Source organism: Engystomops pustulosus, chromosome 7 (genome assembly GCF_040894005.1).
Source record: "Engystomops pustulosus chromosome 7, aEngPut4.maternal, whole genome shotgun sequence".
NCBI lineage: Eukaryota > Metazoa > Chordata > Amphibia > Anura > Leptodactylidae > Engystomops > Engystomops pustulosus.
Genome location: NC_092417.1, coordinates 166,636,679 through 166,664,239, shown reverse-complemented (window position 1 = coordinate 166,664,239; position 27,561 = coordinate 166,636,679). Strand labels below are relative to the sequence as shown.

General features: G+C 49.2%; 2 protein-coding genes across 2 annotated transcripts; both read left to right on the top strand.

The window, feature by feature from the left end:
* Positions 1 to 196: 196 nt before the first annotated feature.
* On the top strand, positions 197 to 1,400 carry LOC140069057 (GDP-fucose transporter 1-like). The gene is made up of 2 exons (XM_072114387.1): positions 197 to 668; positions 884 to 1,400. The coding sequence occupies exons 1-2, from the start codon at positions 224 to 226 to the stop codon at positions 1,195 to 1,197; spliced, it is 759 nt and encodes a 252-aa protein (XP_071970488.1). The 5' UTR covers positions 197 to 223; the 3' UTR covers positions 1,198 to 1,400.
* Positions 1,401 to 4,608: 3,208 nt separating this feature from the next.
* Positions 4,609 to 16,128, top strand: LOC140069056 (GDP-fucose transporter 1-like). The gene is made up of 3 exons (XM_072114386.1): positions 4,609 to 4,657; positions 14,654 to 15,132; positions 15,708 to 16,128. The coding sequence occupies exons 1-3, from the start codon at positions 4,635 to 4,637 to the stop codon at positions 16,001 to 16,003; spliced, it is 798 nt and encodes a 265-aa protein (XP_071970487.1). The 5' UTR covers positions 4,609 to 4,634; the 3' UTR covers positions 16,004 to 16,128.
* The last annotated feature ends 11,433 nt before the right edge of the window (positions 16,129 to 27,561 follow it).

Sequence of the window (27,561 nt, the reverse complement as noted above, 5' to 3'; positions counted from 1 at the left end):
GCTCCTCCTGCTCTATAACATGCTGCCTGCAGATAGGACACTATGTACAATCTGCAAGTATTAAACAATGGACTCTACCATTTATTAAAGTGATGAATCCTATGAAATACATCAGAACTTCCACCTTTTCTCTTCTGTCATTACTTAACCCGTTTTTCCATGTCCTGTTGCTTTGCCTTTGTCCATTAGAGTTGGAGATGTGGATTTCTTTGGCTTCTCGCGGATGGTGCTGTTTCAATTTGGAGACCCAGAGAAGGACTCCCTCCAGAAGAGGACTGTGAATGTCATCCTGGTGGTCATCTCCATCATCATTATCCGCCTGAACAAGTCCCTGCTGGACAGCTCCTCGCTGATGCTGGACGCCCCCTTCTTCATCACCTTCTACCAGTGTCTCCTCACCATCAGTCTGCTCCACTTCATCTTTTCGGGATATGACATGAAGCCCCCTTTTTTACGCTTTACCCCCAAAATCCTGCAGAACATCTCACCCCCGATCATGGTCTCCATTGGCTTGATCACCCTTAACCAGCGATGTCTCCACTACATCGGTCTAGATATTTCACCTCTGTGCTGGTGTCTTAATACCATCTCCAACCTTCTCCTGTCCTACATCCTGGTGACCCAGACTGAGACCCTACACGCTCTGCTGTCCTGCGGGGTCATCTTAGGTACATGCTCCACTTCCATCATTGTATACAGAGAAGTTTAGAGCTATGGCTATGAGTTTAGCACAGCCAGGTCTCCTGGAACCCCGATACCACCAAGTGTATCACATATCTAACACAAAGTGGTCTCCAATCTCAGCCATTGTCTATGGATCTGTCAGTGAGGTCTTCAGGATGTTTGTACTTTATTTCAATGTGTTTTCTTGTGTTCCCCGCAGGAGGCTTCTGGCTGGGAATAACCCCTGGGACCATGTATTCCCTGGTGTTCTGGGGTGCCATTGTCTTCTTCGTCCTGACCTGTATATGTCTGCCACTGACCTTCATGTACATCAAAATGTTTTCAATGGACTCAATGAGAATTAACCCCCAGTCCGGCAGAGGGTTGATCGCTTTCTTCATCCTTATGATATTTGTTGTACCTATGATAATAGGCGGTTCGATTGTAATCCCAATAATAGGCAGAGATTGCTGTATATGTGCGCTGTGTATTCTTACATCCTATATCTGTGACCTCTGCCCGATGTTCCTCTAGGTTCACGTCCACCATGAAAATCCTGATCTATCAAAAAAAAGACGGACAAAATCAAGTTATAGTCAACGTTGTCCACGTATCGATTCATTTACAACTTCTAAACTTTTGTTTCGTCTAAATGAGGTTTATTCATTGTAGGATGTAAAGTTCTAGAACGTTGTAACTCCTCCCGAAGCCTGAAGAGCACAGAGAGAAGGGCAACAATTGACTATAATTCCTTAGACAAGTTCTTCTCAAGAAATTAAAATGTAACCAAAATGTTTTTTCCTTTTTAGTTATTCAATCCAAGAAGTGAAACTCATATATTGTGTATATATATAAACTTTTTCAAGTGTTTTTTTTTGTTAGTGTTGATGATTATGGTTACAGCTAAGGATTAACCCCCAGACACCTCCAAAGGCTTTCCAAGCATTTTGAAAGGTTCCTTAGTCTGGTTCAGCAGGTGACACAATTATGGGGAAGTTGTTGACTTGACAGATGTCCAGAAGGCAGTAATTGACACAGTCCACAAGGAGGGTAAGGCCGTGGTCACACGTACCGCTAGACGTCCGTTCAGAACGCGACGCATGTGCGTTCGGGCCGAGGACCTCCCCCTGTGCGCTAGCGTCGCGTTATGACGGACGCCTAGCGGTACGTGTGACCGCGGCCTAAGCCACAAAAGATCATTACTGAAGAAGCTGGAAGAAAGCAGATTAATTGAGAGTTGTGCGGAAGGAAAAAGTGTGATAGACAAAGGTGCACAAGCAGCCGGGATAACCGCAGCCTTAATAGGATTGTTAAGAAAAGGCCATTGAAAAATGTGGGGGAGATTCACAAGGAGGGGACTGCTGCTGAGTCACAAGATCCACCACACACAGACGTATCCAGGAGTTGGGATACAAGTGTCACCTTCCATGTGTCATCCAATCCTGGCCAATAGACAAAACCAGAAGCGTCGCCAATTGTGGGGATGGGGTGACCCTCTTGCCAGTGACCCGAAGGTAGGCATCGAGAACTTTACTCCAGAAAGGCTGAATCGAAGGGCAGCTCCACCAAACATGAAGCAGGGTACCCCCTTCCGCACTTCCGCCACCACTTCCGGGTGGCGTCTTCTAACAATAAACTATAGATAGCGGAAAGCGCATGGGCTGGCGAGGAGGGCAGTTTAAACAAGGCCTCCAGGGCCGTGGGGGAAGACCCAAAGGCAGAGTGATCTTGGTCCGCGGTCACTTAGGATGTCAATTGTCTGTGCTCCAGCCAAGACAAGGGGATATCGGGGTGAGAGGCCCTCAAGGACTCCAGCGTGGGAACGGACTGATACCGGATAGTTTTAGAACATTTTATGCTTCCGTCTGACGGCAAGCTTTTTGGAGATGGAACCCGTCCACACTGTCAAAAGTACCAAGACCTGGTGTAATAACCAGAGTATCCTGCACCTGACTGGTCAGCAAACTCACCCGACCTCTACCCCATAGAGAATCTAGGAGAGACACCGGACCCAACAATGAGGATGCACTAAAGGCGACTATCACACAACCTAGGCTTCCATAACACCTCTACAGCGCCATCAGCTCATCCCTATAGAGCAGGAGGAGCTGACCAGATAGTACATAGTGTCCTATCTGCAGGCAGCATGTTATAGAGCAGGAGGAGCTGATCAGATTGTACATAGGGGCTCATTTACTAAGGGTCCGAATCGCGTGATTCCGGTGAGTATCCCGACGATTTCCGTTTTGCGCCGAATTCCGCCGGGATATTGGCGCACACGAACACCTACTGGAAATCGACGCACGGACCTTAGTGAATCCCGAATCCTTGTCGGAGAACGCGCCGCTGGATCGCAACTGGACCAGATAAGTAAATGTGCCCCATTGTGTCCGATCTGCAGGCAGCATGTTATAGAGCAGGAGAAGCTGAGCAGATTGTACATAGGTCCTATCTGCATGCAGCATGTTATAGAGCAATAGGAGCTGAGCAGATTGTACATAGTGTCCTATCTGCAGGTAGCATGTTATAGAGCAGGAGTAGCTGAGCAGATTGCACATAGTGTCCTATCTGCAGGCAGCATGCTATAGAGCAGGAGGAGCTGGGCAGATTGTATATAGTGTCCTATCTGCAGGCAGCATGTTATAGAGGAGGAGGAGCTGATCAGATTGTACATAGGGGCTCATTTACTAAGGGTCCGAATCGCGTGATTCCGGTGAGTATCCCGACGATTTCCGTTTTGCGCCGAATTCCGCCGGGATATTGGCGCACACGAACACCTACTGGAAATCGACGCACGGACCTTAGTGAATCCCGAATCCTTGTCGGAGAACGCGCCGCTGGATCGCAACTGGACCAGATAAGTAAATGTGCCCCATTGTGTCCGATCTGCAGGCAGCATGTTATAGAGCAGGAGAAGCTGAGCAGATTGTACATAGGTCCTATCTGCATGCAGCATGTTATAGAGCAATAGGAGCTGAGCAGATTGTACATAGTGTCCTATCTGCAGGTAGCATGTTATAGAGCAGGAGTAGCTGAGCAGATTGCACATAGTGTCCTATCTGCAGGCAGCATGCTATAGAGCAGGAGGAGCTGGGCAGATTGTATATAGTGTCCTATCTGCAGGCAGCATGTTATAGAGGAGGAGGAGCTGAGCAGATTGTACATAGTGTCCTATCTGCAGGCAGTATGTTATAGAGCAGGAGGAGCTGAGCAGATTGTACATAGTGTCCTATCTGCAGGCAACATGTTATAGAGCAATAGGAACTGAGCAGATTGTACATAGTTTCCTATCTGCAGGCAGCATGTTATAGAGCAGGAGGAGCTGAGCAGATTGTACATAGTCTCTTATCTGCATGCAGTATGTTATAGAGCAGGAGTAGCTGAGCAGATTGTACATAGTCTCCTATCTGCAGGTAGCATGTTATAGAGCAGGAGTAGCTGAGCAGATTGTACATAGTTTCCTATCTGCAGGCAGCATGTTATAGAGCAGGAGGAGCTGAGCAGATTGTACATAGTGTCCTATCTGCAGGCAGCATGTTATAGAGCAGGAGTAGCTGAGCAGATTGTACATAGTGTCCTATCTGCAGGCAGCATGTTATAGAGCAGGAGCAGCTGAGCAGATTGTACATAGTGTCCTATCTGCAGGCAGCATGTTATAGGGAAGGTGGAGCTGAGCAGATTGATATATTATTCTAGTTCTATACATTAGGACCCATTGAATGACTGACAGCTATATCTACCTGCAGACACAAATAACCTCACACCAGACTAGAATGAGCAGACTAATACATATTTTAATAAATGATAAAGTAAGAAACAAAAAATAAAGATATCAAGAAATACCGTAGTTAATCACATCCATGTGTATTATCTGTGCAATGTGACAGCAGCAGAGAATGGGATCTGTACTGACCTGTGACCTCTGACCTCATACCGGGGGCTGGACTGGAAAATGAAAGTGAAAGGAAAAGATGGAGAAACTTCAGAACTTGCTGTGAGTAGATTCACATTAATATGTATAAAAAAATGTTTTTTTCTGACCCTTTTTTGTCAATCTGCGGGAGAGAACATGTCACTTATTCCATTTTTGGTCTAGTTTCTGAAATAATCTTAGAAAGTGTCACCTCATTGAGAACATAACCTAATTTCTAGGTAATTTAGCCAACAGGGCGAGTCACAGAACTTCATATTATGCACCTCAGCTGCTGCAGAACATCATCATACATATCTCAGCTGCTGCAAAACATCATCATACACAGGGCCGGATTAAGGTTGGTGGGGGCCCCTGGGCACAAAATCTGGTGGAGGCCCCCACTGATAGTAGCGTGCACACACGTCCTCCTGCTCACTATCCACTATCCCCGCAGTAACACCGCTACATACAGCCGCCTCGCCTCCAGTAACACAGCTACATACAGCCGCCTCACCTCCAGTAACACAGCTACATACAGCCGCCTCATCCCCAGTAACACAGCTACATACAGCCGCCTCATCCCCCAGTAACACAGCTACATACAGCCGCCTCGCCTCCAGTAACACAGCTACATACACCCGCCTCGTCCCCAGTAACACCACTACATACAGCCGCCTCATCCCCAGTAACACAGCTACATACAGCCGCCTCACCCCCAGTAACACAGCTACATACAGCCGCCTCATCCCCAGTAACACAGCTACATACAGCCGCCTCATCCCCAGTAACACAGCTACATACAGCCGCCTCACCCCCAGTAACACAGCTACATACAGCCGCCTCATCCCCAGTAACACAGCTACATACAGCCGCCTCGCCCCCAGTAACACAGCTACATACAGCCGCCTCACCCCCAGTAACACAGCTACATACAGCCGCCTCATCCCCAGTAACACAGCTACATACAGCCGCCTCACCCCTAGTAACACAGCTACATACAGCCGCCTCCCCCCCAGTAACACAGCTACACACAGCCGCCTCATCCCCAGTAACACAGCTACACACAGCCGCCTCATCCCCAGTAACACAGCTACATACAGCCGCCTCATCCCCAGTAAAACGGCTACATATAGCCGCCTCCTCCCCAGTAACACAGCTACATACAGCCGCCTCATCCCCAGTAACACAGCTACTTACAGCCGCCTCGCCCCCAGTAACACCGCTACATACAGTCATCTCGCCCCCAGTAACACAGCTACATACAGCCGCCTCGCCCCAGTAACACAGCTACATACAGCCGCCTCGCCCCAGTAACACAGCTACATACAGCCGCCTCATCCCCAGTAACACAGCTACATACAGCCGCCTCACCCCCAGTAACACAGCTACATACAGCCGCCTCACCCCCAGTAACACAGCTACATACAGCCACCTCATCCCCAGTAACACAGCTACATACAGCCACCTCATCCCCGGTAACACAGCCACATACAGCCGCCTCATCCCCCAGTAACACAGCTACATACAGCCGCCTCGCCCCAGTAACACAGCTACATACAGCCGCCTCATCCCCAGTAACACAGCTACATACAGCCGCCTCACCCCCAGTAACACAGCTACATACAGCCACCTCATCCCCAGTAACACAGCTACATACAGCCACCTCATCCGCAGTAACACAGCCACATACAGCCGCCTCATCCCCCAGTAACACAGCTACATACAGCCGCCTCACCCCCAGTAACACAGCTACATACAGCCGCCTCATCCCCAGTAACACAGCTACTTACAGCCGACTCGCCCCCCTGTAACACATCTTTATATCTACCTTCACCGCTACCAGATATGCAGTCCCATGTAACATACACCTCAGCCCGCACAGCAACACACACATTCACTATATAGAGCATATACATAGCATATATAAAAACACACATCATATATACATATATTTAAAGGTGCACCTATATATGTGCATATAAATTTATGCGTGTATAAATACAGTACAGACGGTCCCCGACTTACATACGACTCCTAGTTACAAACGGACCTCTGGATATTGGTAATTTATTGTACTTTAGTCCTAGGCTACAATGATCAGCTGTAACAGATATCACAGGCGTCTGTAATGAAGCTTTATTGTTAATCCTGGTTCTTATGACAACCCAACATTTTTAAAATACAATTGTCACAGATTCCAAAAAAGTTCTGGCTGGGACTACAATGATAAAATATATAGTTCCGACTTACATACAAACTCAACTTAAGAACAAACCTACAGACCCTATCTTGTATGTAACCTGGGGACTGCCTGTATATGCATCTATGCATATATCCACAGCATATACATATATACACAGTATAAACATATATGCACAGTATATACATATATACACAGTATATACATATATACACAGTAGATGCATATATACACATATATACACAGTATATACATATTTAGGGCTCATTCACACGGCCGTCTGGGGGGACGTACATGCGGCCGCAAATTTGCGGCCTCATATACGTCCCCATAGAGGGCAATGGCGGCCCGGCAGCGGTACAGTGCCACACATGTGTGGCACCAATCCGTGCCATACATTGCAGAAAGATAGAGCATGCTCTATCTTTTTGCGTGTGTGTGGCCGCTCAACGCTTTTTTCTATGAAGAGAGGAGGGATCACCTCTGTGTGAATGTACCCATACACAGTAGATACACAGTATATACACATTTACACAGTATATACACGTATATACAGTAGATGCATACATACAAATACACACACATTTACACAGTATATACACGTATATATAGTAGATGCATACATACACATATACACACATTTACGCAGTATATACACATATATACACGTATATAGTCGATGCATACATACACATATACACACATTTACACAGTATATACACATATATACACGTATATACAGTCGATGCATGCATACACATATACACACATTTACACAGTATATACACGTATATACAGTCGATGCATACATACACATATACACACATTTACACATTATACACGTATATACAGTCGATGCATACATACACATATACACACATTTACACAGTATATACACGTATATACAGTCGATGCATACATACACATATACACACATTTACACAGTATATACACGTATATACAGTCGATGCATACATACACATATACACACATTTACACATTATACACGTATATACAGTCGATGCATACTGTGACACAGTCAGGGGTTTGTTGTTGGATGGGAGGTATTATCCTCTCAGCTTGTGTTGCTCAGAGTAATGCAGCAAGCTGAAATCAAGCACCGGACCAAACTTCAAGCTCCGGTCCAAACCGGGTTTTCAGGGTGTTCCAGCTAACAAAGCTGAGCTGGAAGTGTGCACAAGGAGGGAGAGGCTTGTTCCAAGAGCAAACACGTGTCCTGTCTAGGAAGACAGGTTGGCTTTATTTGGACTTTAAACGGACTAAGTGCTATACAGCATTTTCTGCAAGGTGTGAACTTACACCAATAATTTGGACTATTTGTGAAGACCCTGCTTCTGGGTGAGAAGGCCAAGCCTGGTCTGTATGTTTATGTTTTAACCAAGCATGAAGACAATGCTGGATTTTTTTGTTCCATTTGTTTTGTGGTGTGAATAAACACTGAACTGAACTGAGAACTGTCTCTTTCCCTCTGTCTGCGACCGCTACCTAGCTTATACCTGAGCAATACCCCACAATTGGTGGCTTGGAGCGGGCAAAACGCAGTGAGGGTGGTGCAAAACCGGAGTTTTTCTGGGCACCATTGCATGTCGTGGATTAAACCTGCAAAGTTTCAGCTAGCATCACCGGACAAGATGGAGGAGCTGATTAAACAACTTGTACAAGCTAATGTTCAACAGCAGATGGCACACTCTGAGGCTATGCAGGCCCAGCAACAGACTAACGACTTACTGCTACAACAAATAAAGGCGCTGCGTGAGACTCCAACAGTGGTGACCCAGCTACAGCCTGCGGCCAGAGAGAGAGTCCGAACTGCGCTGAGAAAGCTGACAGCGGAGGATGACGTAGAGGCCTTCCTGGCGGTGTTCGAGAGAACGGCAGAGCGTGAGGGGCTGCAGCATGACCAGTGGGCTGAAGTGGTGGCCCCGTTCCTGACTGGCGATGCGTTAAAGGCATATTTTGACCTCACTCAGGAGGATGCCCTGGACTACAAGAAGTTGAAAGGTGAGATCCTGGCACGCATGGGAGTCAATGTTTATGTGCGGGCCCAACGTGTATATCAGTGGGGGTTTGTGGAATCCCGAGCTGCCAGGTCTCAAGCTTATGACCTACTGCACCTGGTGAAAAGATGGCTTCAGCCTGAGACTTTAACCCCAGCCCAAATAGTGGAGAGGGTGGTGGTAGACCGTTTTGTGCGCACTCTGCCGGTTGCCATTCAGTGCTGGGTAGGTCAAGGTGACCCAGGTAATTTAGACCAGCTGGTTGGTCTGGTCGAACGTTATATAGCCACCCAGGACTTTGTGCGGGACTGTACCCCTACGCGTAAGCCACCCCGTCCCTCACCCCCACTTACAGTGACTGAGGAAAAGCCCCGACCTTCTGCTGGGAGTAGCTCCCCAACGATGTCCAAACAACGTTCCACAAAGATTCGGGAGATCCCCACACTCCGCTGTTGGCGCTGTCATGTCCTGGGACATATGGCTGCAAATTGCCCCTTGACCTCCGAACCTATGGACTGTGGGTACGCTCGCCGTACTTCCTTCTATGCACGGCCTGTATGTACCGCTGACGTCCTGGATGCAGGTAGGGCACCTCCCATGTGCCCAGTGTCCGTTGATGGGTGCAGGGCTAGTGCATTACTTGACTCAGGGAGCCTAGTGACCATAGTACGGGATACCCTGGCGCTACCCTCTCAGTTCACTAGTCGCAAGGTTCGAGTTTTGTGTATTCATGGAGACTTAAAAGATTATCCAACCGCACTGGTGGTCATAAAAACACCTGCTGGGAGGAAAGTCCACGAGGTGGCAGTAGCATCAAATCTGCCCTATGACCTAATTATAGGAAGAGACTTTCCATTATTCTCTGCACTATGGCCATCGTTACTGCATGTCAGTCCCCAGGGGTCAGGGAGAGCAATAGCTGAAGGTCATGTTCCAGACCTAGAACCAGAACCTTGGGAACCCGAGGCGGAAGGGCCAGCGGTAGGGGTGACCGCCACTTCGGTGGATGATGGGGAGACACTACCAATGAATGTAATGGTTGGGGAAGTAGAGGACTTGCCGCCAGGCCCTGAATTGTCAGAATTAAACGTCTCTGGTGACAATTTTGGTACGGCGCAACTCCGGGACCAGACTCTGTCCCGAGCCTGGGGGAATGTGTTAATGGTTGAAGGTGAGCCACAACAACCAGGAGCTGAGGCAGTTTTTCCTCGTTTTGTGGTTCACCATAATTTACTGTATCGGGTCACCCAACTACGGGGTGAGAATGTTGAACAATTAATAGTGCCTCAGGCATATCGTAGGATGGTACTGGATCTTGCTCACCAACATGTTTTAGGTGGACACCTTGGGCCGCAGAAAACCCAGGACCGTATACTACAGCGATTTTACTGGCCCAGTGTGTTCAAAGAGGTGGAAGAGTTTTGTAAGTCCTGTCCGACCTGTCAAATAACTAGCCCCCAGCAGCACTTCCGCAGTCCCCTAGTACCCCTCCCAATTATCGAGGTACCTTTTGAGAGAATTGCCATGGACCTTGTGGGTCCAGTACCTAAATCTGCTAGGGGTCACCAACATATTTTAGTTGTCCTTGACTACGCAACCCGGTATCCAGAAGCAGTACCACTGCGTCATACCTCTGCCAAACTTATAGCTAAGGAGTTAATGGAGATGTTTTCAAGGGTTGGGATACCTAAGGAGATTCTGACAGACCAGGGGACTCCCTTCATGTCGAAGGTCATGAAGGAGCTCTGCAAGTTGCTGGGGATTAAACAGTTAAGGACTTCAGTTTACCACCCCCAAACAGACGGCCTGGTGGAGAGATTTAATCAAACTTTGAAAAATATGCTGAAAAGAGCAGTGTCCAAGGATGGAAGGGACTGGGATCTGCTTCTGCCCTATCTTATGTTCGCAGTGCGAGAGGTGCCCCAGGCCTCTACTGGGTTCTCGCCCTTTGAATTACTATATGGCAGACATCCCCGAGGTTTGCTGGACGTGGCCAAAGAGGCATGGGAGCAACAACCCACTCCGCATAAGAGTGTCATTGAATATGTCACTAAGATGCAGGAGCGGATGGAGACAGTGTTGCCCCTTGTCAGGGAACATATGGAGGCGGCTCAGCGAGCCCAGAGTCAGGTCTACAATAGAATAGCTAAGGTGCGGAGCTTTAACCCAGGAGACAGAGTCTTGGTTTTAGTACCAACGGTAGACAGTAAGTTCCTCGCAAGGTGGCAAGGCCCTTACGAAATTCTGGAAAAGGTAAGCAATGTAAATTACAAGGTACATCAGCCAGGGCGACGGAAGCCAGAGCAGGTCTACCATGTCAATTTGCTAAAGCCTTGGAGAGATAGGGAGACCTGCGTTGGGAGCACCCCGCAGCCGGTATGTTTAGGGGAAGGGAAACCAGTACCTCCAACTGTTCCCGGGGAAGCGGTTGCCACAGTGCACATTGCTGACAGCCTTTCCCCTAAACAGGCTCAAGAGGCCAAGGAGTTCATTAGTCGGAACACGGACGTGTTCTCTGACCTCCCTGGACGTACTTCCGTAATCCAACATGACATTGTCACGGAGCCCCAGGCAAAAGTCCGGCTAAAGCCATACCGGGTGCCCGAAGCTCGGCGACAAGCCATCACGGAGGAAGTACAGTTGATGCTGCGGCTGGACGTAATTGAAGAGTCAAGAAGTGAGTGGGCAAGCCCAATAGTTTTGATACCCAAACCAGATGGGACGCTACGTTTCTGTAACGATTTTCGTAAACTGAACGAAGTATCCAAATTTGATGCTTATCCCATGCCCCGGGTGGACGAGCTAATTGAGCGCTTAGGACAGGCCAGGTATTTTTCTACCTTGGACCTCACTAAAGGGTACTGGCAAGTGCCCTTGACGGAGGCTGCCAAGGAGAAAACTGCCTTTATCACACCTGAGGGCCTATTTCAGTATAAAGTGTTACCCTTTGGCCTGCATGGCGCCCCGGCCACGTTCCAGCGTTTAATGGACATTGTGCTCCGTCCACATCGGCGTTACGCGTCAGCGTACCTCGATGATATTGTCATTTTCAGTGCTGACTGGGAGAGTCATCTGGCAAAAGTACAGGCTGTAGTAGACTCCCTCCGGAGGGCCGGGCTAACTGCTAACCCAAAGAAATGTGCCATAGGGCTAGAGGAGGCACGGTACTTGGGCTATATCATTGGGCGTGGAGTCATCAAACCCCAGATGAATAAGGTAGAGGCAATACGGAGTTGGCCACGACCTGTCACCGCCAGGCAAATAAAGTCATTCCTGGGGATGGTGGGGTATTATATGAGATTTATTCCCCATTTTGCTACTGTAGCGGCTCCATTGACAGGGCTCCTGAAGGGACGTAAGACAGTGATGGTTCGCTGGAATGACCAAGCGGAGAAGGCTTTTTCCGCTTTGAAGTCGGCCTTGTGCGGGTCACCAGTCCTGGTGACACCCGACTTCAACAGGGAATTTGTAGTACAGACCGATGCCTCTGAAGTGGGCCTCGGTGCTGTACTATCTCAGGAAGTTAATGGGGAAGAGCATCCTGTTGGGTTCCTGAGTCGCAAGCTCACCCCAGCCGAAACCAGGTACAGTATAGTGGAGAGAGAGTGCCTAGCCATCAAGTGGGCACTCGAGTCTCTCCGCTATTATCTGTTGGGGAGGAAGTTCCGACTGGTGACTGACCATTCACCTCTCAAGTGGATGAGCCAGGCCAAGGAGAGGAATGCTCGGGTCACCAGATGGTTCTTGTCTCTACAGAACTTCAAATTCACAGTGGAACACAGAGCAGGCCGGCTACAGGGGAATGCAGATGCCCTGTCCCGGGTGCACTGTCTGGCGAGTGTTCATCCCCTCAAGGTTGAACAAAGGGAGGGGGTATGTGACACAGTCAGGGGTTTGTTGTTGGATGGGAGGTATTATCCTCTCAGCTTGTGTTGCTCAGAGTAATGCAGCAAGCTGAAATCAAGCACCGGACCAAACTTCAAGCTCCGGTCCAAACCGGGTTTTCAGGGTGTTCCAGCTAACAAAGCTGAGCTGGAAGTGTGCACAAGGAGGGAGAGGCTTGTTCCAAGAGCAAACACGTGTCCTGTCTAGGAAGACAGGTTGGCTTTATTTGGACTTTAAACGGACTAAGTGCTATACAGCATTTTCTGCAAGGTGTGAACTTACACCAATAATTTGGACTATTTGTGAAGACCCTGCTTCTGGGTGAGAAGGCCAAGCCTGGTCTGTATGTTTATGTTTTAACCAAGCATGAAGACAATGCTGGATTTTTTGTTCCATTTGTTTTGTGGTGTGAATAAACACTGAACTGAACTGAGAACTGTCTCTTTCCCTCTGTCTGTGACCGCTACCTAGCTTATACCTGAGCAATACCCCACAATACATACACATATACACACATTTACACAGTATATACACGTATATACAGTCGATGCATACATACACATATACACACATTTACACATTATACACGTATATACAGTCGATGCATACATACACATATACACACATTTACACAGTATATACACGTATATACAGTAGATGCATATGTACCCAGTATATACACATATATATAGTAGATGCATATATACACATAATATACATATATACAGTAAATGCATATATACACATAATATACATTATATATACACACAAATACATATTTATATACTTACCTTTAAGGGTTACTGGCCACAGCGTCAGGCGGGTGTTCGAGCCGGTGGGGGTCTTGCAGGTGCTTGTTCGGCCGGGGGGGTGCTGTTTCGGGCGAGGGGCGGCAGGGTTGCTTGTTCGGCGGAGGTGGGGCGGCAGTGTTCGCGCAGGTGCTTATTCCAGCTGGGGGGGGGGGGGGGGGATGGGCGGACGGAGAGAATTGCAGAGGGCTGGTGCTTTTTCCAGCGGGGGGGGGGGGGGGGGGTTGGGGTTGTGACGGAGGGAGTTGCGGAGGGCGGGCGTTTTTTCCAGGGGGGGGGGTTGGGGTTGTGACGGAGGGAGTTGCGGAGGGCGGGCGTTTTTTCCAGCGGGGGGGGAGGGGGTTGTGACGGAGGGAGTTGCGGAGGGCGTTTTTTTGGGCGGGGGGCGGCGGGAGTACTAACATTGCAGCGCAGGTGGATGGGCAGGCGTGTTGGCGGTCGACTGTGCAGTGGGCGTGCAGCTCGGCCTTGCAGGGGGATGGACGGGGGGCGGTAGGCTCGGACATGGAGGCGGGTGGGGAGGAGGTGACCTATGCCGTGGAGGCGGGCAGTTGGAAGTCACCTGTGGCGGGGGGCAGCCGGGCTTCAGGGAGGTGGCGGCACAGGAGTTGAGCCGCGGGGGTGCAAACTGGTGGAGGCCCCCTGGGGGGGCAAGATGGTGGGGGCCCCGGGGCTAGAGCCCCGTGAGCCCCGCCTATAATCCGGCCCTGATCATACATATCTCAGCTATGTACAATCTGCTCTGCTCCTCCTGCTCTATAACATGCTGCCTGCAGATAGGACACTATATACAATTTGCTCAGCTCCTCCTGCTTTATAACATGCTGCCTGCAGATAGGACACTATATACAATCTGCTCAGCTCATCCTGCTCTATAACATGCTGCCTGCAGATAGGACACTATATACAATCTGCTCAGCTCATCCTGTTCTATAACATGCTGCCTGCAGATAGGACACTATATACAATCTGCTCAGCTCTTCCTGCTCTATAACATGCTGCCTGCAGATATGACACTATGTACAATCTGCAAGTATTAAACAATGGACCCTACAATTTATTAAAGTGATGAATCCTAAAAAATACATCAGAACTTCCACCTTTTCTCTTCTGTCATTACTTATCCCGCTTTTCCATGTCCTGTTACTTTGCCTTTGTCCATTAGGGTTGGAGATGTGGATTACTTTGGCTTCTCGCGGATGGTGCTGTTTCTATTTGGAGACCCAGAGAAGGACTCCCTCCAGAAGAGGACTGTGAATGTCATCCTGGTGGTCATCTCCATCATCATTATTGTCCTGAACAAGTCCCTGCTGGACAGCTCCTCGCTGATGCTGGGCGCCCCCTTCTTCATCACCTTCTACCAGTGTCTCCTCACCATCAGTCTGCTCCACTTCATCTTTTCGGAATATGATATGGAGCCCCCTTTTTTACGCTTTACCCCCAAAATCCTGCAGAACATCTCACCCCCGATCATGGTCTTCATTGGCTTCATCACCTTCAACCAGCGATGTCTCCACTACATCGGTCTAGATATTTCACCTCTGTGCTGGTGTCTTAATACCATCTCCAACCTTCTCCTGTCCTACATCCTGGTGACCCAGACTGAGACCCTACACGCTCTGCTGTCCTGCGGGGTCATCTTAGGTACATGCTCCACTTCCATCATTGTATACAGAGAAGTTTAGAGCTATGGCTATGAGTTTAGCACAGCCAGGTCTCCTGGGACCCCGATACCACCAAGTGTATCACATATCTAACACAAAGGGGCAGATTTACTTACCCGGTCCATTCGCGATCCAGCGGCGTGTTCTCTGTGGTGGATTCGGATCTTCCGGCGATTTACTAAGGCAGTTCCTCCGACATCCATCAGGTGTCGCTGCTGCGCTGAAGTCCGCCGAGGTCCGTCGGAGTTCACGATCCATTGCTGGGTGAAGGTAAGCGTGTGTCCAGCGACACTTTTTTTTTTTTTTTTTTTAAATGCGGCGGGTTTTTAAATGCGGCCCTTTTTTTTTTATTTTTTAAATCCGTCGGGTTTTCGTTCGTCCACGCCCCCGTCGTGTGCATGCCGGCGCCGATGCGCCACAATCCGATCGCGTGTGCCAAAATCCCGCGGCAATCCAGGGAAATTCGGCGCAAAACGGAAATGACCCCCAAAGTGTCAGTGAGGTCTTCAGGATATTTGTCCTTTATTTCAATGTGTTTTCTTGTGTTCCCCGCAGGAGGCTTCTGGCTGGGAATAACCCCTGGGACCATGTATTCCCTGGTGTTCTGGGGTGCCATTGTCTTCTTCGTCCTGACCTGTATATGTCTGGCGCTGACCTTCATATACATCAAAATGTTTTCTAAAGGCTTAAAGAGCGTTGACCTCCAGTCCGGCGGTGACCTGATCGCTTACTTCATCTTTATGATGCTTGTTGTACCGATAGTAATAGGGAGTTGGATTGTATTCCCAATAATAGGCAGAGATTGCAGCATATCTGCGCTGTGTGTTCTTACATCCTATATGCTGGTGTGAATTGTGTCTGATATTCGGCTAGTTTCACGCTGCCCCCTTGTGGCAACAACAAAGATTACAGAAAAAATTAAAGCTGTTAATGTTTTAGAACTTGTTCACTTTTACACTTGTCTTGTTTGCCTTAAATTCCCTTGAGTTTTACCTCAAATAAAGTACAATCATTCCTCAATGTAAAGTTCTGATGCTCTATAACAGCCTCTGTGTTGTGCATGCTGATTCTCTATGGCTGAAGCCTGGAGAGTAGAGTGAGCAGGGACTGTCTCTGACACATATAGGAGGGAGGTGAGTCTGTGCTGGAGGACCTGCACCCTGCGCTGGAGGACCTGCACCCTGCGCTGGAGGACCTGCACCCTGCGCTGGAGGACCTGCACCCTGCGCTGGAGGACCTGCACCATACGCTGGAGCACCTGGACCCTACGCTGGAGGACCTGGACCCTACGCTGGAGGACCTGGACCCTACGCTGGAGGACCTGGACCCTGGGCTGGGGGAAGGCACCTTGTGCCTTACTGCCCTGTGTCTGCCGCTCTGCTTAGTACCTTCTTCTCCTCCCAGGTCATGTCCAAGGTTTGGGACAGGCTTGGGGACAGTAGCGGATGATATTATAGGCGGTTTGGGCGGCCACCCGGGGCCCAAGGCTTCTACTTGATCCATGACCGCCTGAACCAATCGCCAAGTTTGATCCTGCCTGGTAGAGATAATAAAGAGAAGGACCTCCAGCCATGAAATCCTCACGCTTTCAACAGTATATAAGGACCCTAAAAGGTCCGCACAAACTGCAGAAATAAAAGTGGACAGACCCTTTCCCAAGTAGCTTTAAAAGACATGTGCCCCCAAATTACTGATGCTAGACGGTTCTTACCAGCCTGTTCGTTACCTCTAGGGCAGTGGTGGCGAAGCTATGGCACAGATGCCAGAGGTGGCACTCACAGCCCTCTCTGTGGGCACTCAGGCCATCACCAAAGAGGACTCATGGTATCTACTTGCACTCCCAGGCAGCCCAGGAATTGTCACGCTCAATATTATTCGGAATTATCTTTGTATTTCCTTCTACAGGAAAAATTACATTGCACTAATCCTTAAATGAGTCCTTCTATCTACTGTATTGGTGTCCTCAGAACACTGATACGACTGAAAGTTAAAACAGAGCAGGGAGAAATAAGTTAGGGAATAAATTGCCATGTTGTGATAAGTAGATGAGTGTGGATTGTAGTCCGGGTCGCACTGGCCCGGCGGAAGACCGGAGGATCCGGTGAGCCCCCGACATTGATGAGGCTCTGGTCATCTACACTATCAGGGGAAACAAACATTTTTATTAAAAAAAGAAAAATTGTGGCAACTCCCTCCGCGGGGAAAGGGAGGATTGCGGTCCGAGGACTGTTCGTTTGACTTGGGTGAGCCTGCCTGGCTTCATCCCATACATGGGTAATAGCTGGGAAAATGTGGGGGAGCAGTGTGACATGTGTGTAATGTGGGGGTGCAGTGTGACATGTGTGTAATGTGGGGGTGCAGTGTGACATGTATGTAATGTGGGGGAGCAGTGTGACATGTGTGTAATGTGGGGGTGCAGTGTGACATGTATGTAATGTGGGGGACCAGTGTGACATGTATGTAATGTGGGGGACCAGTGTGACATGTATGTAATGTGGGGGTGCAGGGTGACATGTGTGTAATGTGGGGGTACAGGGTGACATGTATGTAATGTGGTGGTGCAGTGTGACATGTATGTAATGTGGGGGTGCAGAGTGACATGTATGTAATGTGGGGGTGCAGGGGCATTTGTTGAATACTGTACTGTGTTAGGGTACATTCACACCCAGTATACCCACCGGGCGCTGCAGAGGAGGAGGAGGTGACCCCTCCATAGAAAACAGCGGTGCGCGGCCGCACACTCTATCTTTTCCCTGTGTACGGCGCGGATCGCTGCCACACATGTGTCATCTATGGGGAAGTATATGCGCCGGCACGTACATCCCCCAGACGGGCTTCTGAATGAGCGAATCACTGCTCTGGGGGAAGAGGCCACTGCTTTTTGGCTAGTTTCAGGAAATCAGTAGTCCAGAGAAATCGACGACACAGGGTTGTCTTAATCCACCCATGCTTGGGGTATATATCCCTGCAGTAGAGTTGGAAAGCTGAGTTTATATGAATATGGCCGCCTTTCCAGCTTCAACAGGATATATGGAACATCTAAATTTGCTAAAGGGCAATAAAGAGGCAAACACATGAAATGGTCACTAACTTTTTGAGAAACTTGAACAGATTGTACATAGTGTCCTATCTGCAGGCAGCATGTTATAGAGCAGGAGGAGCTGAGCAGATTGTATACAGTGTCCTATCTGCAGGCAGCATGTTATAGAGCAGGAGGAGCTGTGCAGATTGTACATAGTGTCCTATCTGCAGGCAGCATGATATAGAGCAGGAGGAGCTGAGCAGATTGTACATAGTGTCCTATCTGCAGGCAGCATGTTATAGAGCAGGAGGAGCTGAGCAGATTGTACATATTGGGGGTCATTTACTAAGGGCCCGATTCGCGTTTTCCCGACGTGTTACCCGAATATTTCCGATTTGCGCCGATTGTACCTGAATTGCCCCGGGATTGTGGCGCACGCGATCGGATTGTGGCGCATCGGCGCCGGCATGCGCGCGACGGAAATCGGGGGGTGTGGCCGAACGAAAACCCGACGTATTCGGAAAAACCGCCGCATTTAAAAACCGAAAAAGTGTCGCTTGGGGAGCGCTTACCTTCACCTGGTCCGAGGTGGTGCATTCCGGCGCGATGAGATGACTTTCAGCGCAGCAGCGCCACCTGGTGGACGGCGGAGGAACTACCTTCTTAAATGCCGGCCGGACCCGAATCCAGAGCAGAGAACGCGCCGCTGGATCGCGAATGGGCCAGGTAAGTAAATTTGCCCCATTGTCCTATATGCAGGCAGAAAGTTATAGAGCAGCAGGAGCTGAGCAGATTGCACCTAGTCTCCTATCTGCGGGCAACATGTTATAGAGCAGGAGGAGCTGAGCAGATTGTACATAGTGTCCTATCTGCAGGCAGCATATTATATAGCAGGAGGAGTTGAGCAGATTGTACATAGTGTCCTATCTGCAGGCAGCATGTTATAGAGCAGGAGGAGCTGAGCAGATTGTACATAGTGTCCTATCTGCAGGCAGCATGTTATAGAGCAGGAGGAGCTGAGCAGATTGTACATAGTGTCCTACCTGCAGGCAGCATGTTATAGAGCAGGAGGAGCTGAGCAGATTGTACTTAGTGTCCTATCTGCAGGCAGCATGTTATAGAGCAGGAGGAGCTGAGGAGATTGATGTATTATTCCAGTTCTATACATACAGTAGAGGGAGGGACCTATTGAATGACTGACAGCTATATCTACAGGCAGACATACTGGGGGCGAGACTGGAAAGTGAAAGCGAAAGGAAAAGATGGAAGACCTCCAGAACTTGCTGTGAGTAGATTCACATTAATATGTATAAGAAATAGTTTTTTTCTCACTGTTTTTGTCAATCTGGGGGGGGGGGGGGGGGACATATCACTTATTCCATTTTTGGTCTAGTTTATGAAATAATTTTAGAAAGTGTCACCTCACTGAGAACATAACGGTGACACTCCCGTCCCCCCGTCCCCCCAACAGGACAAGTTGTCACAGAACTTCATTTTATGCACCTCAGCTGCTGCGGAGCCTCATATTACACACCTCAAAGGGTGCGGAACATCATCATACATGATTCAGCTGCTGCAGAACATCATCATACATGTCCCAGCTGCTGCAGAACATCATAATACACACCTCAGTTGCTGCAGAACATCATCATACACACCTCAGTTGTGTACAGACACATGCCTGCAAGGACACATGCATACACAGACACAAGAAAGATGACACACATGCACGCTCACTTGCACGCATAGACACATTCATACAGGCGCATGCATGCACTTCAGTACAATTATATGTATTTAATAAAGATCATATAATTTATTTTCGCACATATATTAATCACATTTACTTACCTACTGTGAAGAGAGAGGGTTACACCCGAATCCTGCTCCCCTTCCTCTCTTCTCACTGACCCGACTGCTGCAGGAGTGGAGAGGAGAGGGAGTGCAGGCTGGGCAGCAGCGGATGTGCCAGTGTGCCATTACCCTGGTGCCCCGCATGGGTGCCATCCTATGGGTGACAAATGACACATCTCGTGACAGCATCAGTAGACACCGGTCAGTTGTCATGATGCGCCTGTCACTCATAAATAACTACAATAATACGCGTTAGATATTCCCCATCCCAAAATGTCTGATCCGTGTAATTTACAAAAAAGGTCCCTAGGGACCTCACTGAGACCCATTAGTCTAAAACTTAACTTTTAATATTATTAAACAATGAAAGATTTTATTTGAATTGCTTAAACGTATTAGAGACACACATTTCAAATTCTACAAATCGATGGCGTTGGGATTAGAGATGAGCGAACACTAAAATGCTCGGGTACTCGTTATTCGAGACGAACTTTTCCCGATGCTCGAGTGCTCGTCTCGAATAACGAACCCCATTGAAGTCAATGGGAGACTCGAGCATTTTTCAAGGGGACCAAGGCTCTGCACAGGGAAGCTTGGCCAAGCACCTGGGAACCTCAGAAAAGGATGGAAACACCACGGAAATGGACAGGAAACAGCAGAGGCAGCATGCATGGATGCCTCTGAGGCTGCATAATCGCAACATTATGCCAAAATTATGGGCAACAGCATGGCCATGACAGAGTGACAGAATGAAGCTAGATAGCATGTAAAACATCCAATAATTGACCCTGACACTATAGGGGACGGCATGCAGAGGCAGCGGCAGCAGGCTAGAGAGTGTCATGGCGACATACCCTAAATGGACTCAGGCTTCAAACCAATGGGTGGCAGAGAGGAACCAAAGGAGGTGAGCAAGAAGCGCTCAAATAATATCGCTACATGATAAAAGTTTGCCAGTATATTTTGTGGATTACACAGCAGGGTGGCGACAAAGTTAACATGGAAGCCATGAAAACAACCCCAAATTCTGCCTGACACAGCTCGTTTGATAAGGGGACCATGTATGCTTACAGTTCATGCCAGTCGCTGCACTTGCTGCCAGTCTCCTTTCGAATAGTTTAAAATAATAATAACCCTCATCCATAAAGCTCTGTATAATGCTGCACCCCCCTACCTCTCCTCTCTTATCTCAGTCTATCGCCCAACCCGTGCTCTTAGATCCGCCAGTGATCTTAGATTAACCTCTACCCTAGTGCGGACCTCCCACTCGCGTCTCCAAGACTTCTCTAGAGCTGCACCAATTCTATGGAATGCTCTGCCCCGGACTATCAGACTAATACCTAACCTCCAAAGTTTCAAACGTGCTCTTAAAACCCATTTCTTTAGGCAAGCCTATAACACTCATTAACTGCATGAAGTTTTAACTCTTCTACTAACCCGTCCTGTGTTGTCCTCCCATCTGTTATCCAGCAACCAACAGGCACCAGACTTCTCTGCAGTCCCATTCACCCTGGACCTGGTATATAAGATGACGGCTGAGTGTTTCAAGCGACAGCAATTCCATTTATTATATTTTTTTCTATTCCCTAAGAAGAATGGCTTGACCATTAAATATTCTTTTACCTCGTGTTACCCCATCATCTTCATAAACCGTAAGCTCTGGCGAGCAGGGACCTCACTCCTGTTGTTCCATACAAATGTTGTGCTCTGTTACATTACATTTGTATTTGTTTCCTATGATTTGTAAAGCGCTGCAGAATATGATGACGCTATATAAATAAAGATTATTATTATTATGGAGGCAGTGAACTAGTAGTAGATTAAAGGTGCTGCAACTATGTTAGTTGGATCTTGTGATGGAGCTGGCGCTCCGCTGCCAGGCGAGCTTTCGCCAATCCAAGCCCCTGTTTCTAGGCTACTCCCCAAACAGCACTTCTAAGAACCTTTTGTATAAGATCAAGTGTAGTAGCGTTCTTATAAGTTTAGGATATGCCGGGTGAGGGGAATGTAAACAGATGCGCAAGAAGCGCTGAAATAATATCCCTAAATGGTAAAAGTTTGCCAGTATATTTTGTGGATTACACAGCAGGGTGGCGACAAAGTTAACAACTTTGATGTGGAATGCCCTGTAATAGCTCTTGGGCGGTGTGCCTTTTATCGCCTAGGCTCAGCAGTTTCAGCACCGCCTGCTGTCGCTTAGCGACGGCACTGCTGCTGTGCCTAGAGCTACCGACTGATGGCGCCATGCCCACGGATGGTAATTCGGAGGAGGAGGAGGTGGAGGAGGGGTGGGAGGAGGTATAGTAGGCCTTTGAGACCTGGACCGAGGTAGGCCCCGCAATTCTCTGCGTCGCCAGTATATGAGCAGCCCCAGGGTCAGACTCGGTCCCAGCCTGCACCAAGTTAAGTGTAGTAGCGTTCTTATAAGTTTGGGATATGGCGGGTGAGGGGAATGTAAACAGATGCGCAAGAAGCGCATGATGCGCATGGAGCTGGCGCTCCGCTGCCAGGCGAGCTTTCGCCAATCCAAGCCCCTGTCTCTAGGCTACTCCCCAAACAGCACTTCTAAGAACCTTTTGTATAAGATCAAGTGTAGTAGCGTTCTTATAAGTTTAGGATATGCCGGGTGAGGGGAATGTAAACAGATGCGCAAGAAGCGCTGAAATAATATCCCTAAATGGTAAAAGTTTGCCAGTATATTTTGTGGATAACACAGCAGGGTGGCGACAAAGTTAACAACTTTGATGTGGAATCCATGAAAACAACCCAAATTTCTGCCTGACACACCTCGTTTGATAAAGGGACGATGTATGGAGGCAGCTATATGGACGACTTTTGGAGGTAGCAATGGAGACAACGTGTGGAGGCTGCTATGGAGACAATTTAATTTGGATAGTGCCTGTATGTGGCAGTCCCAAACATTTTTCAAACCAGAGGAGCAGGTAGGTGGCCCTCCAGTAAAATGGAATAGATTGAGTGCCTGTATGTGGCAGTCCCAAAAATGTTTCAAACCAGAGGAGCAGGTAGGTGGCCCTCCAGTAAAATGGAATAGATTGAGTGCCTGTATGTGGCAGTCCCAAAAATTCTTCAAACCAGAGGAGCAGGTAGGTGGCCCTCCAGTAAAATGGAATAGATTGAGTGCCTGTATGTGGCAGTCCCAAAAATTGTTCAAACCAGAGGAGCAGGTAGGTGGCCCTGCAGTAAAATGGAATAGATTGAGTGCCTGTATGTGGCAGTCCCAAAAATGTTTCAAACCAGAGGAGCAGGTAGGTGGCCCTCCAGTAAAATGGAATAGATTGAGTGCCTGTATGTGGCAGTCCCAAAAATTGTTCAAACCAGAGGAGCAGGTAGGTGGCCCTGCAGTAAAATGGAATAGATTGAGTGCCTGTATGTGGCAGTCCCAAAAATGTTTCAAACCAGAGGAGCAGGTAGGTGGCCCTCCAGTAAAATGGAATAGATTGAGTGCCTGTATGTGGCAGTCCCAAAAATTGTTCAAACCAGAGGAGCAGGTAGGTGGCCCTGCAGTAAAATGGAATAGATTGAGTGCCTGTATGTGGCAGTCCCAAAAATGTTTCAAACCAGAGGAGCAGGTAGGTGGCCCTCCAGTAAAATGGAATAGATTGAGTGCCTGTATGTGGCAGTCCCAAAAATTTTTTAAAACAGAGGACCGGGTAGGTGGCCCTCCAGAAAAATGGAATAGATTGAGTGCCTGTATGTGGCACTCACAAAAATTGTTTCAAACAGAGGACCGGGTAGGTGGCCCTCCAGAAAAATTAAATGCATGAAGTACTATAGCAAGAGCCAGTGGGCCCTGTCAAAAAATAGCCATTTTCCTCTGCTTTACTGTACAAAGAGGAGGAGAAGGAGGAAAATGAGGAGGAGGAGGAGGAGTGGATCAATTATTCAGGTTGAGCTTCCTTCACCTGGTGGAGATTGGAAATTCTGAGAAATCCAGCCTTTATTCATTTTAATAAGCGTCAGCCTGTCAGCGCTGTCAGTCGACAGGCGTGTACGCTTATCGGTGATGATGCCACCAGCTGCACTGAAAACCCGCTCGGACAAGACGCTAGCGGCAGGGCAGGCAAGAACCTCCAAGGCGTACAGCGCCAGTTCGTGCCACATGTCCAGCTTTGAAACCCAGTAGTTGTAGGGAGCTGTGTGATCATTTAGGACGATGGTATGGTCAGCTACGTACTCCCTCACCATCTTTCTGTAAAGATCAGCCCTACTCTGCCGAGACTGGGGACAGGTGACAGTGTCTTGCTGGGGTGACATAAAGCTGGCAAAAGCCTTGTAAAGCGTACCCTTGCCAGTGCTGGACAAGCTGCCTGCTCGCCTACTCTCCCTCGCTACTTGTCCCGCAGAACTACGCACTCTGCCGCTAGCGCTGTCAGAAGGGAAATACTGTTTCAGCTTGTGCACCAGGGCCTGCTGGTATTCATGCATTCTCACACTCCTTTCCTCTCCAGGGATGAGAGTGGAAAGATTTTGCTTGTACCGTGGGTCCAGGAGAGTGAACACCCAGTAATCGGTGCTGGAATAAATTCTTTGAACGCGAGGGTCACGGGATAGGCAGCCTAGCATGAAATCTGCCATATGCGCCAGAGTACCAACGCGTAAGAATTCACTCCCCTCACTGGCCTGACTGTCCATTTCCTCCTCCTCCAACTCCTCCAACTCCTCTTCTTCTGCCCATACACGCTGAACAGTGAAGGACTCAACAATGGTCCCCTCTTGTGTCTCGCCAACATTCTCCTCCTCTTCCTCCTCATCCTCCTCCACCTCCACCTCCTCCGATATGCGCTGAGAAACAGACCTCAGGGTGCTTTGGCTATCAACAAGGGAATATTCTTCCCCCGTCTCTTGTGACGAGCGCAAAGCTTCCGACTTCATGCTGACCAGAGAGTTTTTCAACAGGCCAAGCAGCGGGATGGTGAGGCTGATGATGGCGGCATCGCCACTGACCATCTGTGTTGACTCCTCAAAGTTACTCAGCACCTGACAGATATCAGACATCCACGTCCACTCCTCATTGTAGACTTGAGGAAGCTGACTGACCTGACTACCAGTTCTGGTGGAAGTTGACATCTGGCAGTCTACAATCGCTCTGCGCTGCTGGTAAACTCTGGATAACATGGTCAGTGTTGAATTCCACCTCGTGGGCACGTCGCACAACAGTCGGTGAGCGGGCAGTTGGAGGCGGCGCTGCGCTGCCCTGAGAGTGGCAGCATCTGGGCTGGACTTCCTGAAATGCGCACAGATGCGGCGCACCTTCGTGAGCAAATCAGACAGATTGGGGTATGTCTTGAGGAAACGCTGCACTATCAGATTTAACACAGGGGCCAGGCATGGCACATGTGTCAGTCTGCCGAGTTGCAGAGCCGCCACCAGGTTACGGCCGTTGTCACACACAACCATTCCCGGCTTGAGGTTCAGCGGTGCCAGCCACAGATCAGTCTGCGCCGTGATGCCCTGTAATAGCTCTTGGGCGGTGTGCCTTTTGTCGCCTAGGCTCAGCAGTTTGAGCACCGCCTGCTGTCGCTTAGCGACGGCACTGCTGCTGTGCCTAGAGCTACCGACTGATGGCGCCATGCCCACGGATGGTAGTTCGGAGGAGGAGGTGGAGGAGGGGTGGGAGGAGGAGGAGGCATAGTAGGCCTGAAACACCTGGACCGAGGTAGGCCCCGCAATCCTCGGCGTCGGCAGTATATGAGCAGCCCCAGGGTCAGACTCGGTCCCAGCCTCCACCAAGTTAACCCAATGTGCCGTCAGCGATATATAGTGGCCCTGCCCGGCAGCACTCGTCCACGTGTCCGTGGTCAGGTGGACCTTGTCAGAAACGGCGTTGGTCAGGGCACGGATGATGTTGTCTGACACGTGCTGGTGCAGGGCTGGGACGGCACATCGGGAAAAGTAGTGGCGGCTGGGGACCGAATACCGAGGGGCGGCCGCCGCCATGAGGTTGCGAAAGGCCTCGGTCTCTACTAGCCTATAGGGCAGCATCTCCAGGCTAAGCAATCTGGAGATGTGCACATTAAGGGCTTGGGCGTGCGGGTGGGTTGCACTATATTTGCGTTTCCGCTCCAGCGTCTGGGGTATGGAGAGCTGAACGCTGGTGGATGCTGTGGAGGATCGTGGAGGCGACGATGGGGTTTTTGTGCCAGGGTCCTGGGCAGGGGGCTGACTAGCAGCTGACACAGGGGAAGGAGCAGTGGTGTGCACGGCCGGAGGTGAACGGGCTTGTTGCCACTGAGTGGGGTGCTTAGCATTCATATGCCTGCGCATACTGGTGGTAGTTAAGCTAGTAGTGGTGGAACCCCTGCTGAGCCTGGTTTGGCAAATGTTGCACACCACAGTCCGTCGGTCATCCGGTGTTTCCTTAAAGAACCTCCACACTTCTGAAGATCTAGCCCTCGCCGCAAGAGCCCTCACCACGGGAGCTTCACTAGTTGACAGTGGCGCTGATGCACCAGCTCTGGCCCTGCCTCTCCGTCTGGCCCCACCACTGCCTCTTCCAACCTGTTCAGGTCGAGGACTCTCCTCCGTCTCAGAAGCACTGTGTTCACCCGGCCTCTCAACCCAGCTTGGGTCTGTCACCTCATCATCCTCCGATCCCTCAGTCTGCTCCCCCCTCGGACTTCCTGCCCTGACAACAACTTCCCCACTGTCTGACAACCGTGTCTCCTCATCGTCGGACACCTCTTTACACACTTCCACTACGTCAAGAAGGTCATCATCACCCACAGACTGTGACTGGTGGAAAACCTGGGCATCGGAAAATTGCTCAGCAGCAACCGGACAAGTGGTTTGTGACTGTGGGAAGGGTCCAGAAAACAGTTCCTCAGAGTATGCCGGTTCAAATGGCAAATTTTCCTGGGAGGGGGCAGACTGGGGGGGAGGAGGCTGAGGTGCAGGAGCTGGAGGAGTGGGGATTTCGGTGACATGGGTGGACTGCGTGGAAGACTGACTGGTGGTGGACAAATTGCTCGAAGCATTGTCAGCAATCCACGACATCACCTGTTCGCACTGTTCTGGCCTCAACAGTGCTCTACCACGAGTCCCAGTAACTTCAGACATGAACCTAGGGAGTGTAGTTCTGCGGCGTTCCCCTGCTCCCTCATCAGCAGGTGGTGTCTCACCCCGCCCAGGACCACGGCCTCTGACCCCTGCAGTAGTTGGACGCCCACGTCCCCGCCCTCGTCCTCTACCCCTAGCCCTCGGGTTAAACATTTTTAAAATGAGAGTTATAACTTTTTTTTTTTTTTTACTTCTTTTTGTTTTTTTTTGTGTTTTTTTTTTTTTTTGTGTGTTTTTTGTTTTTTTTTGAGTTTTTAAAACCAAACAATCCTATCCTATTGCTATGGCTATTTTCTAGCCAAGTATCAAAGGAAGCACACTACTATGCCAGATGAGATGACACTGAGTTAGTGCCTAATAGAAATCCAACCCCTACTGAATTTTCCCACTTCGGCCTTTGCTATGGATATGTGTGCCACTAAGAGCTAAACACAACGGTAGCAAGTCCCCCTGCTA

Coding starts and splice junctions, on each gene's coding strand:
- LOC140069057 (XM_072114387.1), top strand. CDS start 224: ATGGTGCTGTTTCAATTTGGAGACCCAGAGAAGGACTCCCTCCAGAAG. Junction 669..883: donor GTCCTGCGGGGTCATCTTAG/GTACATGCTCCA, acceptor TGTTCCCCGCAG/GAGGCTTCTGGCTGGGAATA.
- LOC140069056 (XM_072114386.1), top strand. CDS start 4,635: ATGGAGAAACTTCAGAACTTGCT. Junction 4,658..14,653: donor GAGAAACTTCAGAACTTGCT/GTGAGTAGATTC, acceptor TTTGTCCATTAG/GGTTGGAGATGTGGATTACT. Junction 15,133..15,707: donor GTCCTGCGGGGTCATCTTAG/GTACATGCTCCA, acceptor TGTTCCCCGCAG/GAGGCTTCTGGCTGGGAATA.